At 40.0% G+C, this 12,109-nt stretch overlaps 1 protein-coding gene across 3 annotated transcripts in view; it reads left to right on the top strand.

Moving 5' to 3' along the window:
• LOC110964004 (pleckstrin homology domain-containing family G member 3) overlaps positions 1–12,109 on the top strand; it is a 35,550-nt gene that overhangs the window by 12,561 nt on the left and 10,880 nt on the right. For 2 of the 3 annotated variants that reach the window (XM_051960876.1, XM_051960877.1), the window contains exons 3-10: positions 6,289–6,758; positions 8,823–8,923; positions 9,137–9,206; positions 9,328–9,374; positions 10,253–10,403; positions 10,641–10,772; positions 11,381–11,563; positions 11,676–11,768. In XM_051960876.1, the coding sequence (XP_051816836.1) occupies positions 6,289–6,758; positions 8,823–8,923; positions 9,137–9,206; positions 9,328–9,374; positions 10,253–10,403; positions 10,641–10,772; positions 11,381–11,563; positions 11,676–11,768 (1,247 nt within the window). Of the gene's footprint in view, positions 1–534; positions 881–6,288; positions 6,759–8,822; positions 8,924–9,136; positions 9,207–9,327; positions 9,375–10,252; positions 10,404–10,640; positions 10,773–11,380; positions 11,564–11,675; positions 11,769–12,109 lie in introns of those variants that run through there. The other variant, XM_051960875.1, reaches the window with a different exon arrangement.

Genomic DNA, 12,109 nt, shown 5'->3' on the forward strand with positions numbered 1-12,109 from the left:
AAAAAGTGAATTTTGTGTTTTGGTGTTACACTGAGCATGTGCAATGAGCCACACCTGGAGGGAAGTAGAAAACTTTCCTATTTGAGTCCAGCGTCCGGTTCTGTGTGTTAAGAAGATTGAACGTTGGACAGGGTGTGTTAGGGGAGGTGTGACGTGTAAGTGTTAAGGCAAATATTAGGCCACAAAACTAAAAAGTAGAAGCACGGAGGACCAATGTGTGACTGATGAGCAGTGGTTCGTACCTGTGGCTGTGTGTCGGTTAATATACAACACAGATGTACGCTGTTTATCTGCACCTGTCCATGCATGGCAGCCTCACTCTGAGCTACAGGTTTCCTCTTCCTGCTACATCTGGTTTGTTTGACATCCTCTTCTTTCTTTCAATGACTCTCCCTCCTTCTTGTCTTTTCACGATTCTTTCTGTGACTCCTCCTCCTGTTTGCTCTTTCCCTCTTCTTTCCCTTCCCATGATCCCTCCTTCCATAACTCCTCCTTTTTCCCTCCTCTTCTTCCCGTCTCTCCCTGTGTGTTGAAACTTCAGCTCTGTAGTCACATCTGGACTGGATGCACATGTGGAGCATTCAGGCGTCGTTAAAGCTGTGGGAAAATTGAACTCCTTCAACTGTTTGGCTTGTTTTGAGTTCTCTTTTTGAATTTTTGGGGAGAAGTGGTGTGTGGGCGATCATTTGGGAGTTGATGGGGTATCAGAGGAGCATGTGGCGGGTTCTGGCCGGAGGAGGAGGAGGAGGAGGAGGAGGAGGAGGAGGAGGAGATGTTGCTGTGGTGAGGTGTTCATGTTCAAACGAGGAGGTGAGCATCTCCTTCAGAAGCGTTGTGGACGATCGGCGGCTCAGACGAGTGTTTGCACGCCGCTGGTTCGGTGAGTTGTTGCAGGTTTTTCACAAATCCCCACAGACTTCATTTTTTCACAATTTTATTTTAACCTCAAAAGCTTGAACGCTGAGACAAAGTAAGCTATAAGATTATTTTTTTAAAAACTCTTTATACATTGATTTCCTGAAATGTAAAGTTTCAGGCTAAGAGTTCTGTTGTTGAGTTATAAAACTGGACTCTTTTTGAAATGGTGAACGCATATTTTACATCCAGTTGCATCCAGACAGTGGAAGGTGCAGCTTATTTTCCCTCATGCTTAGATTTGTTTTCTTACACAATGTTAGTTTATGATCGTAGAAAAAAACTGCTGTTCCCGTGTGTCTAACGGCTACAGAGGTCAGAAGTCAGCTGTGTGTGTTTCAAGGTGTTTGAAAATAAACTCTGAGCTGTGACTGGCCCACAGGGTCTCTTATCATGTCCATAAACTCACTCTCTTCCTGCTGGGTCAGTGAACGCCTCGCTGACTTCAGCCTGGCAGGAAGCCAAACAACTAACGGACAGCAGAGAGCGTGTGTGTTTGAAGCTGTTTTCATTCAAACACACGCATTCTCCTCCTGTGGCTGGTTGTAGTTCTCCCTGAAGGTTGGGCTGTGATTTTAAACGCAGATCCTCTTGTGTTGTTGGACAGTTGTTGGTGGGTGAAATCTGCCGTCTCAACTGCAGCTAGAGCTTCACAGACCCAGTGAAAGTGTGTGTGTGGGACGTTGAATCAGAAGGAGAAATTTGTGCGTTCTCTACATGTAGCTCCAAGTTACCTACATGTCAACCCTCTGAACCTCAAAATATGTGTTATTTGAAGAAAAAAAAAAATAGCCAAAATGACTCCAGAGCTAGAAAGTGTAAAAATACAGAGTTGTAAAATTTTTGACTCGCATGTAACGTGCTTTTCTGTCAGGAAAGTTGACCAATTAACCATAAAATTGTGATATTTCATCAAAGTCATTTGTTTAATCTTACTTATAAATGAGTCAGAAATGACCTGTTATTTCCAACCAGACTCTGTGACAACCTAAAAATTCTCCAGGTCTTGGTGCATCCGTGACGCCATTAGAGACTCAACGGTCACATGACTAACATTCAGAGTTTTTTCCTGAACTCCAGGTGTTGAGTCACCTTTTCTTCCCAGATTGGTAACACCTTGGAAAAATATCGTACATGTTGGCTGAACGTGCACATCAAAGAAATTCAATGTTTGCTTTTTCTTTTTTCGTGATTTATGGCATTCTAGTTTTATATGCTGCACCCTTGCTGATCAAACACCAGCTGATCTACAGGATGGGCCATCAGTTTCCATACATAGCAAAAATTAGCATTTTATGTTGGACAACCGTTTTTATTTATATATTGTGCTCTATATGATTATCATTGTTTCGAAAACACATATTAATTTGTGTTTGCCGCTGTTGATGAACTTGTATTAGCACAGCTGAAGTTATGCTTGTAATGGCGTTGGTGATACGATCACTGAGATGATTTATGTCTCGTATCTTCACCTGATGCTCCATGGCCTTCAAGTGCCCCCAAAGATAGCGTCAAACGAATGTTCTAGGGTATCTGAAGCATAAAAAAATATACATTATACATTTTCCTATGTATGGAAACCAAACCTGTGGCCCACCCTGTATTTTCTTCTCCATCGTTGCAGTTCACCAGAATGTGGGAGTTTGGGTCGACCCTGTGTTTGCTGCCTAATTCCTGAACTTTGTGTTCAGTCATTTTTAGTGTTGCTGAGCACAGAAAATCAGGACTGTTGAGTTCTGAGGGGTTTATCAACCAACATTTTTGTTTGATTTTTGCAGAATTTGACTCCGTTAATGGTTTGAACCACACACTCTGCTGATTTTCTAATTAATTGCTGTCATTTATTTGTATGGGGCTGGAATCTGCATTTTTCCTCATGGTCATGTGACCAGGCTCCATATGAGAGGCAGGGAATTGACTCACACTGATGAATGCAATGTTGAAGTATTTCTCTTCAGGTGTTCCTACACTTGAGCTGGTAAGCTACAATGAATGATTCCAATGATGAGGATAAAAGGTGCAGCAGCTTTGCTTCTCAGAAGTTAAGCTTTTGTCAGTCGTGCTGGTGGCCTGCTCAGAGTACCACAATAGCTATGATCCTGTTGCCAAGGAGAAAGAGCTGGTCACAGGTGTGAATTAAAACCTGTTTATGCTGCAGGTTGTTTTCAGGTTTCTTACGGTACGTGTCCATAGGATCTGCCATTTCTACACTTCTCATTTTGCTGTGTATGAAAGCATTCAGGTAATGTGGCGATGTGTTTCTAGAGACAAGGTGACTTGTGGGCAGCTCCTCATTTGCATGAAGTTGAGGTCTAAAGCTACTTTATGCAAAATGGGGCACCCAACTGCCACTCGGTGATGCTGGAAACTCCTGCAAAATGTTTAAACTAGCTATTGTTGATTTAAAGTAAGACAGATTCAGCAACTGCTTGGCTTGTTTGTCACCTCAAATGTTTTCAGAAACTGTTTTTGTAATATGAGAGTGAGCTTCCAAAGGAGCCACCATGTTGCTCCAGTTTGAAATCATACTTGAAATTTTCATTCGATCATGTATAGCAATTGTTTGCTGGTTGTAGGAGGGAATAGTTTGTATTACACACGTACCACAACAGTGTCTTCTTTAGCCACTGACTGAATATGTAGCTGATATGTTGATATGTTGCTGCCATGCAAATCACATGAGTCCAGTGAGTGTCTCTGGTCGGCACAGTGTGTAAAATGTCCAGGCAGATCTTTTGCTGGGATAAAACATCTGTGATAAACCTGCACACAACTGTGAAAAGGAACATCACTGCTTCATTTACTGCTCATCCTCTCAAAAAACAACTCATGAATTCAAACTGTCTTCACCCTGACATGTGGTTCAGTCACATACAGAGGGATTTAGAAATAGCTGAACCTGAGCTTAGTTTATTTTCTGTTATTGTAACCTCTGCCTGGAAACAGGAAGATTCATGTGAATTAAATGTTTTGAACTGTGACACACAGTTCAAAACTCCTGGTAGACTTGCAGCAAGTGTTCTTTCAGATAAATGATAAACTTCTCACAATTCATCAGATGGCTGTGAAGAGATTCCAGTTCTGTGTTGCTGAAATCCTTCACAGCTTGACATTTTCTGTCTGTTGGAGTTATAAACAGAGCTGATTTTCTGTTTTTGGTGTCTAAATGTTAAACTCGTTTTTGTGTTTTGTGTCTCAGGGGGACTATCACTGTCTCTGATCTTCAGATATTTAGCTAAACCCTCAGACGACTGGTTCGCTGGTATGTTCGTTAAACACCCAAACCACGTGACGGCCATTTTGAGCAGAAAGGCTGTAAATTATTTGCAAGATTTCCTAGATTACACTGTAAATATGTCTAAATTTAGCTGAAATCATTTGTACTTTAGATTGAAAACTGAACATGTGAATGTTGATCAGTTTATCACATACTAGCATTTGTCATGTTCACATTTAGCACAATGATCCATTAACATTTAGCAGGTTGGAGCTAGTTAATGCTGGTTGGTATGATTGTAAAGGCCCTAAATAAAACTTTGCTTTTGTAAATCATATGAATAAAATTTCTTGACTAGTGTAGCATGCTAACATGGCATGTTATGCAAACATCTGTCTTAAATTACAGCTGAATCTGATTAAAACATGTAATTGCTAGTTATTGTAATTATACACTACACAGCAGTTTTGTTTATTTTATTTCAGAATGCCTTTGAACTTTTATTTGAAATTAAATAATTTTTCAGACAGTTTCATGCCATGAGTTCTCAAAATGGCCGCCATGAGAAAACATGAATGTGAAAAGGATCCCAGCGAATAAAGAATCTAATCAGACCAATCAAATATCCCACATAATCAATCAAAGTTAACAGTCGGATCAGAGCAGAGTGATCGACCTGCCTCACGTTGATTGCACTGAATGATTTTATGAGTCTTTTGGAAGCCTGCTGCTTGATTGTAATTGGTTGATTGGACAGTGATGTCATAAGGTGGATATTATGATATTAATGCTGTTGTCTCACCACAGTTTGTCAAATCTATGAAAAGTTGTTTTTCAAATGAGCAGAAATCAGACAACAAGACACTGCTGAACCTGAAGAATAGAACTGTTACCTGAGAATCTCAACTAAGAATTAGGAATTAGAAATAGGAGAAAACCTTCTTTCTCATAGTCATAACTCAGTCAGATCTGAACTCACACACTTGAAAGATGTGGGTGTAGATTCAGAGTGACTCGCACTTCCTGATGAAAACATCATCTCTGATGTCCGTCACAATAAACCTCCAGAAATCCACTTAGAAACTAGCGAAAACACACTGTAGAACCTGAAAAACAGGCTTCAGAATGTGAAAATCAGGTGCTTCTCAGAGTCATAGCTTAGTCAGATGTTCAGTCATATCTGTGCTGAGAATCATTAAACTGCATATTTGTGATCAACTGTATCAGACTATTTACAGAAATGATATGTGATGCCGCTCTGTGATTAATGTTGCTTTTTTGAAAATGTAGACCTAAAGTTATATGTTTCACTCATTTTCTGTGTGGATTTGAGCAGAAAATGTCAGTGAATTATCCTTGAGTTTGCTCTTATTTCATAATGGCAGTGTAGACAGATGTACGACATGTAGCTAGGACCTAAGCTGCATTTGAGCTGGGATGTTTTAAAGACTTCTCATGTACCATGAACCATCTCAACCTAAAGCAGATGCACTCCTACAGGTTTGTGTTGAAATAAGGTCCTTCGGTTACTCTGTGAGAACTTAACAATAAGTGGAAGTTTAGTCTCCCGTTCTTTAACGGTTAAAAATTATAAACATGTATAGATTCCTGAAATTCCTTAGCTGTGTTTGAGAGATAACAGAAACCTGAAAGAATCCAGATGTTTAGAGCTGCAGATGATTGACTATCTGAAGGGAAACTTGAAACTTTCTTCATCTGCTGTTACAGGCTTATCTTGAGCTCAGGGAGGTTTTTCTCTTAGATAAAGTATTAGTAATGATATTAATAATCTCTCACTGGTGACATCATGTCCTCCTTTGTAACAGTTTTAGTCAAACTGTTGACCTCAGGAACAAAAACAAACTCCTTACGGTTTGCCTTTGATAAACTCCCTATAGACAAACATGACCTTCCATTTATACCATCTCCCTGACTGCACTTTTATTGTGAAACTCTGTGATCACAGGAGTTTTACTGTGAAAGTGATCATCTGTGAGCTAAATCTGCCTGTTTTGTACCAATGTTCTGCTGGATGAACATTATGGAGTTTAGTGTTGGTGTTCATAGTTTGACCTGGTGGTTACAGTGTTGTCTGACACAATGATGCAGAACTGGTTTGTTTTTTAGTTACATCATTACTCTCCCCCTCTCCTCAGAGTCCCCCCGCCTGTCTACCGCCTCCATCAGCAGTGATGAGCGCGCTCCGTCGGCCACGCCCTCCGACTCCTCTGACCTGCCGACGTCTGACCGGCGCCCAGCGAGCCTGATCTCCACACTGTCCTCAGGCTCAGGATCCTCCAGAGACGACAACCTCGCCCCCCCTCCATCGTCCGCCCGATCCTCTGACCCCGACATTAACCTGGACCTGAGCCCCACTGGGGGCGCCACAGACGCAGAGGGGAAGACCCCACAGTCTGACAGGAAGGGGCGGAGCTTCATTCACAACAACAATAACAACAACAAAGAGCGGACAACAAGTCGAGCCTCCAGCCGCAGGCAGCCGGGGTCACCGTTCATCAGCGGCAGCATGGCGCCCAACCCCCAGCTGACCTACCTGGACCGTGTCGTCATGGAGATCATTGAGACGGAGAGGATGTACGTCAGAGACCTGCGCATGATTGTAGAGGTGAGTCACCAAAGAACACATTAACCCTGTGGTGTTGTGCTGTGTGGCTGCTCTGTTTATATAATACATAGTCATAATCACACTATCCCCTAAATAATAATAAAGGTCAGCCCACACCAAACACGATAACTGTCAATTGGCTTTAAATATGTTACTGTAAAAGCCATTCTGCCTCAAGTGGATGGTGCAGTTCTCATCAAATCTGCAGCACAAACAACAGAGGCACTGACAGCAAATCAAGACACATCCTGGTCAGAAATGTTAGAGCCCGTATTTATTGGGGATCTAATTTTCCTTCCTGCCTGTAAGATGAAAAAATAAACACAGTGACTAATGTATGAACCAAAGCAATCAGGCGCACAAAGTTGTTTGTTCCACATCTCAAGGTTTGATAAGTTAAATGGTCCTCAAACATATTTTCTGTCATCATAAAGCAGGTCTTAATGACGTAAAAAGCATCTCTTGTCTGCTTGTCGCTCTCTTTATCTCTGTAGAGCTGAAAGATGCACAGCAGATGCTGCTTTCTATCTGTTTTCATTGTTATTCATATTCTTATTATTAATAACAATGAAAGATGAAAGCTAAATCATGGATTTTTTCAGTACTGCACCTGCTGCTTCCAACTACATTTTTCATGGAATAGAACACTTATAGATGATTTTCTCTACTCACTCAGTTTTGGTCTTTGTGTTGTACCACTTTTTAAATGCCTATATAACGTAATACTACACATAAATACCTTAATTTTACCAAAAACATACTACAAAACGGTTTCTGGTGCTGATGGATTCTGTTTGATGTTCTCTTTGAGACAGGAAACCATAAAACTGATGTTGACTCCTATTAAAGCATCAGTCACATTTGTCATATGAAAATGTTAGCTCGCAAAACAAAGACTCTCCAAACTCCTCCTGTTTTTGGAGAATTCTGTAAACCCACACCCATCCTGGGGTTCTTTTTTCGATTTCGGTATCTGACTCTAACTGTGAATGTCTTAAACATCTGAAGACTGACTCCAGGTCAGATTTAAGGGATGCAGGACTCAGGAGACACAGGACAGAGAACAGCTCGTAGTCTCAGAGTATCCCGGCAGAGATGCATCGTCACCGACTAAAATTACCAGGTTAAGACGTTCTGCAGTGACAAGATTAGCTGCTTATGTAACAGTCAGGATCACAGACAGACCTGAACCTTGAGGGAAGACCTGAACTTAAAATTAAGACTTGAGCTCAGAGCAATGCATATCTGATAAATATTTAATGTAACACAAGATCCATTTAATACATGAAAAGGATATTATAATTAAAAAATGTACAAATGTTCCGTTCTCCTGTACAAAAATGAAATTGCTGCATACAATACAAAATAATGAAATTGTACAACTAAACTGTCTTTAATATCAGCATGTGTAGGTATGAGTTAAAATACTTTTGACAACTATTAAATAGAACACAGAACCCATCAATAAACATTTAAAAATACGATGTATATAATATGATTGATTTCTGAGTTTTCTTTAAAAAATAATCCAAATAAAATTCTGTTGATCATTGCTCAGTGGGAATTTTTGATATATTAAATCAAAATAAAAAATGTGTTTAGTGAGACAAAAATCTGCTTCATAAATAAATACACTGTATTAACATCAAATATTTAAATGCTTTTAATTAACTGAATAAAAATCCATGCTCATGGAATGTGTAAAATGAAGATAAGAAATCAAGCCTTTAAAGCCATCAGCTGATGCTTAGCCGTTTAACCGAGCTCCACAAACAAACAAACAAACTTGATGATTGAGCCAGAAGTAATCAGATTACAATGGTATTGATCAAACTGAGGTCAGTCTGCCACCTGCTGGACAAATGAAGACATCATAGGAGAAAAGGTGATCTATACTGACTTGTAAAACAACAATTATCCTGATAAATTAATTTAGTTAAATTATTTTTCAATTACAGTCGACTGTAAAAACTAATCAGTTCTCTCTACTCTGATCCTGTCCCCTCTCTGCTTTCTTCACATTGTCCTACTCTCCCTCTTTTCATTTCCTCTCTCCTCCTGCAGGACTACCTGGCTCACATCATTGATCAGTCTGATTTATCGATCCGTCCTGAGCAGGTCTGTTCTCTCTTTGGAAACATCGAGGACATCTACGAGTTCAACAGGCAAGAATAAAAAAAAATAAAATCTCATCTCTTAATGTCATCACCGCATAATTACAGTTAAAACAACAATGACACAAAACATCATGAAATGGAAAAAGCAAAAAGCAGTCTGTGATGTAACAGGCTCGTTCTGTTGATGTGTGATTATCAAGAGTAAAATGAAGTGAAGTATCATGTTGTTGTCATCATGGTGATGGTGGTTCCTGTTCACAGTGAGCTGCTTCAGGCTCTTGATATGTGTGACAACGACCCCGTCGCTGTCGCCAGATGCTTCGTCATGAAGGTGAGAGTCGATCAGAAGGTCGCCGGAGGCTTCATCTATTTAATATTCTAGTTTAAGATGAAACTGTGACCACAAACGGAGCGGTCAGAGGTCATAATGATTTCACTTTGTGCCATTTCAGAGCGAGTACTTTGAGATCTACACGCAGTACTGCACCAACTACCCAAAGTAAGTCCTGACAGTCTGCTGGACTCAGCATCTAGTATTATTCTGTAATGTTGTTCTTAATGGTGTCTTGTTTTACTGACATCAACTGATGGCAGAGTTCAATATTCATTCATTGATAAGCAGTATAAACCTATAATCGAAATCTTGGTGTCAAAATGATCCAATGCCTTAGTTTATTCCTGTGTTGCATACTTAGTTTTTTAGCATCCCTTTCATTGGAAATAGGTTATTGCATGTGACATGTAACCGAAAAGCATTGATTGAGACAACAGAGTGAATAAAGATAACGGAACCAAAGTTGCACGTTTTAAGTTAATTTATTTTGTATGGAATCGGTTAAAAGAAATACTAATACCAATAATATAAAAAATGCTGAATACTGGATCAGATAATCAAACGTGCTGGTAATCAGTCAACCGCTTGTTTAATTCTGTTTTCCATCTTATGACCAGTTTCTAGTTGTTTTCATTGTGCTTTTTTTAACCTTCAAGTGTTTTTCTTGTTCATACCTGCTTTAACTTTATCACACATCTTTCTACCTGTGTATAACTGTTTCCACCTATTTTTTTAGACTGTTTTCACACCTCTTTCTAACTGTTTACACCCCTATTTTTCTTGTCTATACTTGTTTATATCTGCACACCCATATAAACAACATGTACAGATACGCCTGTTTCGTGGAAGTGAAACTACTCCCTCCCTTTACCTTTCATACCTCCTGTTTTATACTTTTTAGTAACTATCTGTTTTTGTACTTGCTAACTCCTTGTTCACGCCTGCTCTTTACTTGGTCACCTGTCCATACCTGCATTTTTCTATTTGCAGTAGTTTTTTTCTTCCTTACATATGTTTTATTTTTTTCATTCTCCCACCTGCAGTTCAGTCGCTGCACTGACTGAGTGCATGAGGAATAAATCTCTGGCAAAGTTTTTCCGGGAGCGTCAGGCATCGCTGAAGCGGTCACTACCTTTGGGCTCATACCTGCTCAAACCTGTTCAGAGGATCCTTAAATACCACCTGCTGCTCCAGGTACCACATCAGTACAGCTGATGCCCAACAACACCTGCATGTAAAACTGTATAAAATCAGAAGATTCGCTATGATGTTAAGATGACAGAACATTTCCTGCCCAGGTTACTAAACTTTTAGAACTTCCAGTGTGTATCTTCAAAATTTACACAAACAGGACTGTATCATCTGCATAAAATGGCTAATATAAACCTGACTTCAGATTGACTTGTTTTTGTTTGTAATGATGTTGTTTAGGAGATAGCAAAGCACTTTGACCCAGAGGAGGAGGGTTATGAGGTGGTGGAGGAGGCCATCTACACCATGACAGGAGTGGCCTGGTACATCAACGATATGAAGAGGAAACACGAACACGCTGTCAGACTGCAGGTCACGAACAAAACACCGCGTTTCACTCCATGTGTTTCTGGGCGCTTTTCAATTTGTGTTTAATATACCTGAGTGGAAACAAAAAGCTTCAAGTCATTTTCTTCTGCAAGACAGAAGACACTTAGAAGCATATATTACTGAATTTATCTCTATCGTTAAACACACAATTGTATTTAATAAACCAGCAGACTACAGGATGGATGTCTGACTAACTTATCAGTGGAGGTCTGCAGGGTTCAATTGTGGGTCCACTGTTGTTTTTCTTTTCCATATTTCTTTTTAACAGAAGATTTTATAATTCTCATATATTTACACATAGTGTGTCGTTTTATGTCTTTTGCAATGATAGAGAGAATGTTTGAATTGAAAAAAACTTTCCTGACACCAGAGTAGTTGCATACAAACACATACAAACACACAACAGACAGGGAGAGGGAAATATTAATGACAGAACAATCACTAGCTCTAATGTGAATGCGGAGGTTGTGATAAATACATTAATAAACACCTAAGAAATTCATCTTCGAGGTTCCATACTTCTGTCCTAATTAACAGCTAAATACCTACAGAGTTAAACCAACTGCATATTTTTATGTTTATTTCTTCAGGAGGTTCAGTCGTTGCTGCTGAACTGGAAAGGTCCTGACCTCACCACATATGGAGAACTGGTTCTTGAAGGAACCTTTAAGGTTCATCGAGCCAAAAACGAGAGAACGCTCTTCCTGTTTGACCGCATGCTGCTCATCACCAAACGCCGCGGAGAACACTACGTCTACAAGACACACATCTCAGTGAGCAGCAAACATACATACTGGCGTCTCAGTCGTACATCTGCTGGGTCTGTTTGTCCCACAGGTTATTAGGAGCAGATGGTCATTTTTGTTCCTCTCCGTGTGATTTTAGTGCTCCACTCTGATGCTGATCGAAAGCGCCAAAGACTCCCTGAGCTTCAGTGTCACGCATTACAAACACCCCAAACAACCTCACACTGTCCAGGTGAGTCGCCCTCCGTCTGCTGACACAACAGCTGTACACTGTGGGTGATGTAAGGAGATTTTACACCCCGCAGTTGTGTTTTCTGCCCACGCCAGTTAGTTTCAAACTATTCTATAAAACTACTAATTTAAAATCTCCACTTGTGTCTGTATCAAGTTATTTCTCTCAGTATGTCAGTGTGGCTGACTTTATTATAGTGGGAAAAAGTGTTGTACTGAATTTACCTGGTGGCCTTTTTCCTGGCTTTGGCGATTTATAGTGTATAAATAAATAACGCTATCTGTCTGTTTGGTTTTAGGATGTATTTTAATTAGTTTTTCATATCCCTATAAAACCCACTG

This window comes from Acanthochromis polyacanthus, chromosome 16, assembly GCF_021347895.1.
Source record: "Acanthochromis polyacanthus isolate Apoly-LR-REF ecotype Palm Island chromosome 16, KAUST_Apoly_ChrSc, whole genome shotgun sequence".
Taxonomy (NCBI): Eukaryota; Metazoa; Chordata; class Actinopteri; family Pomacentridae; genus Acanthochromis; species Acanthochromis polyacanthus.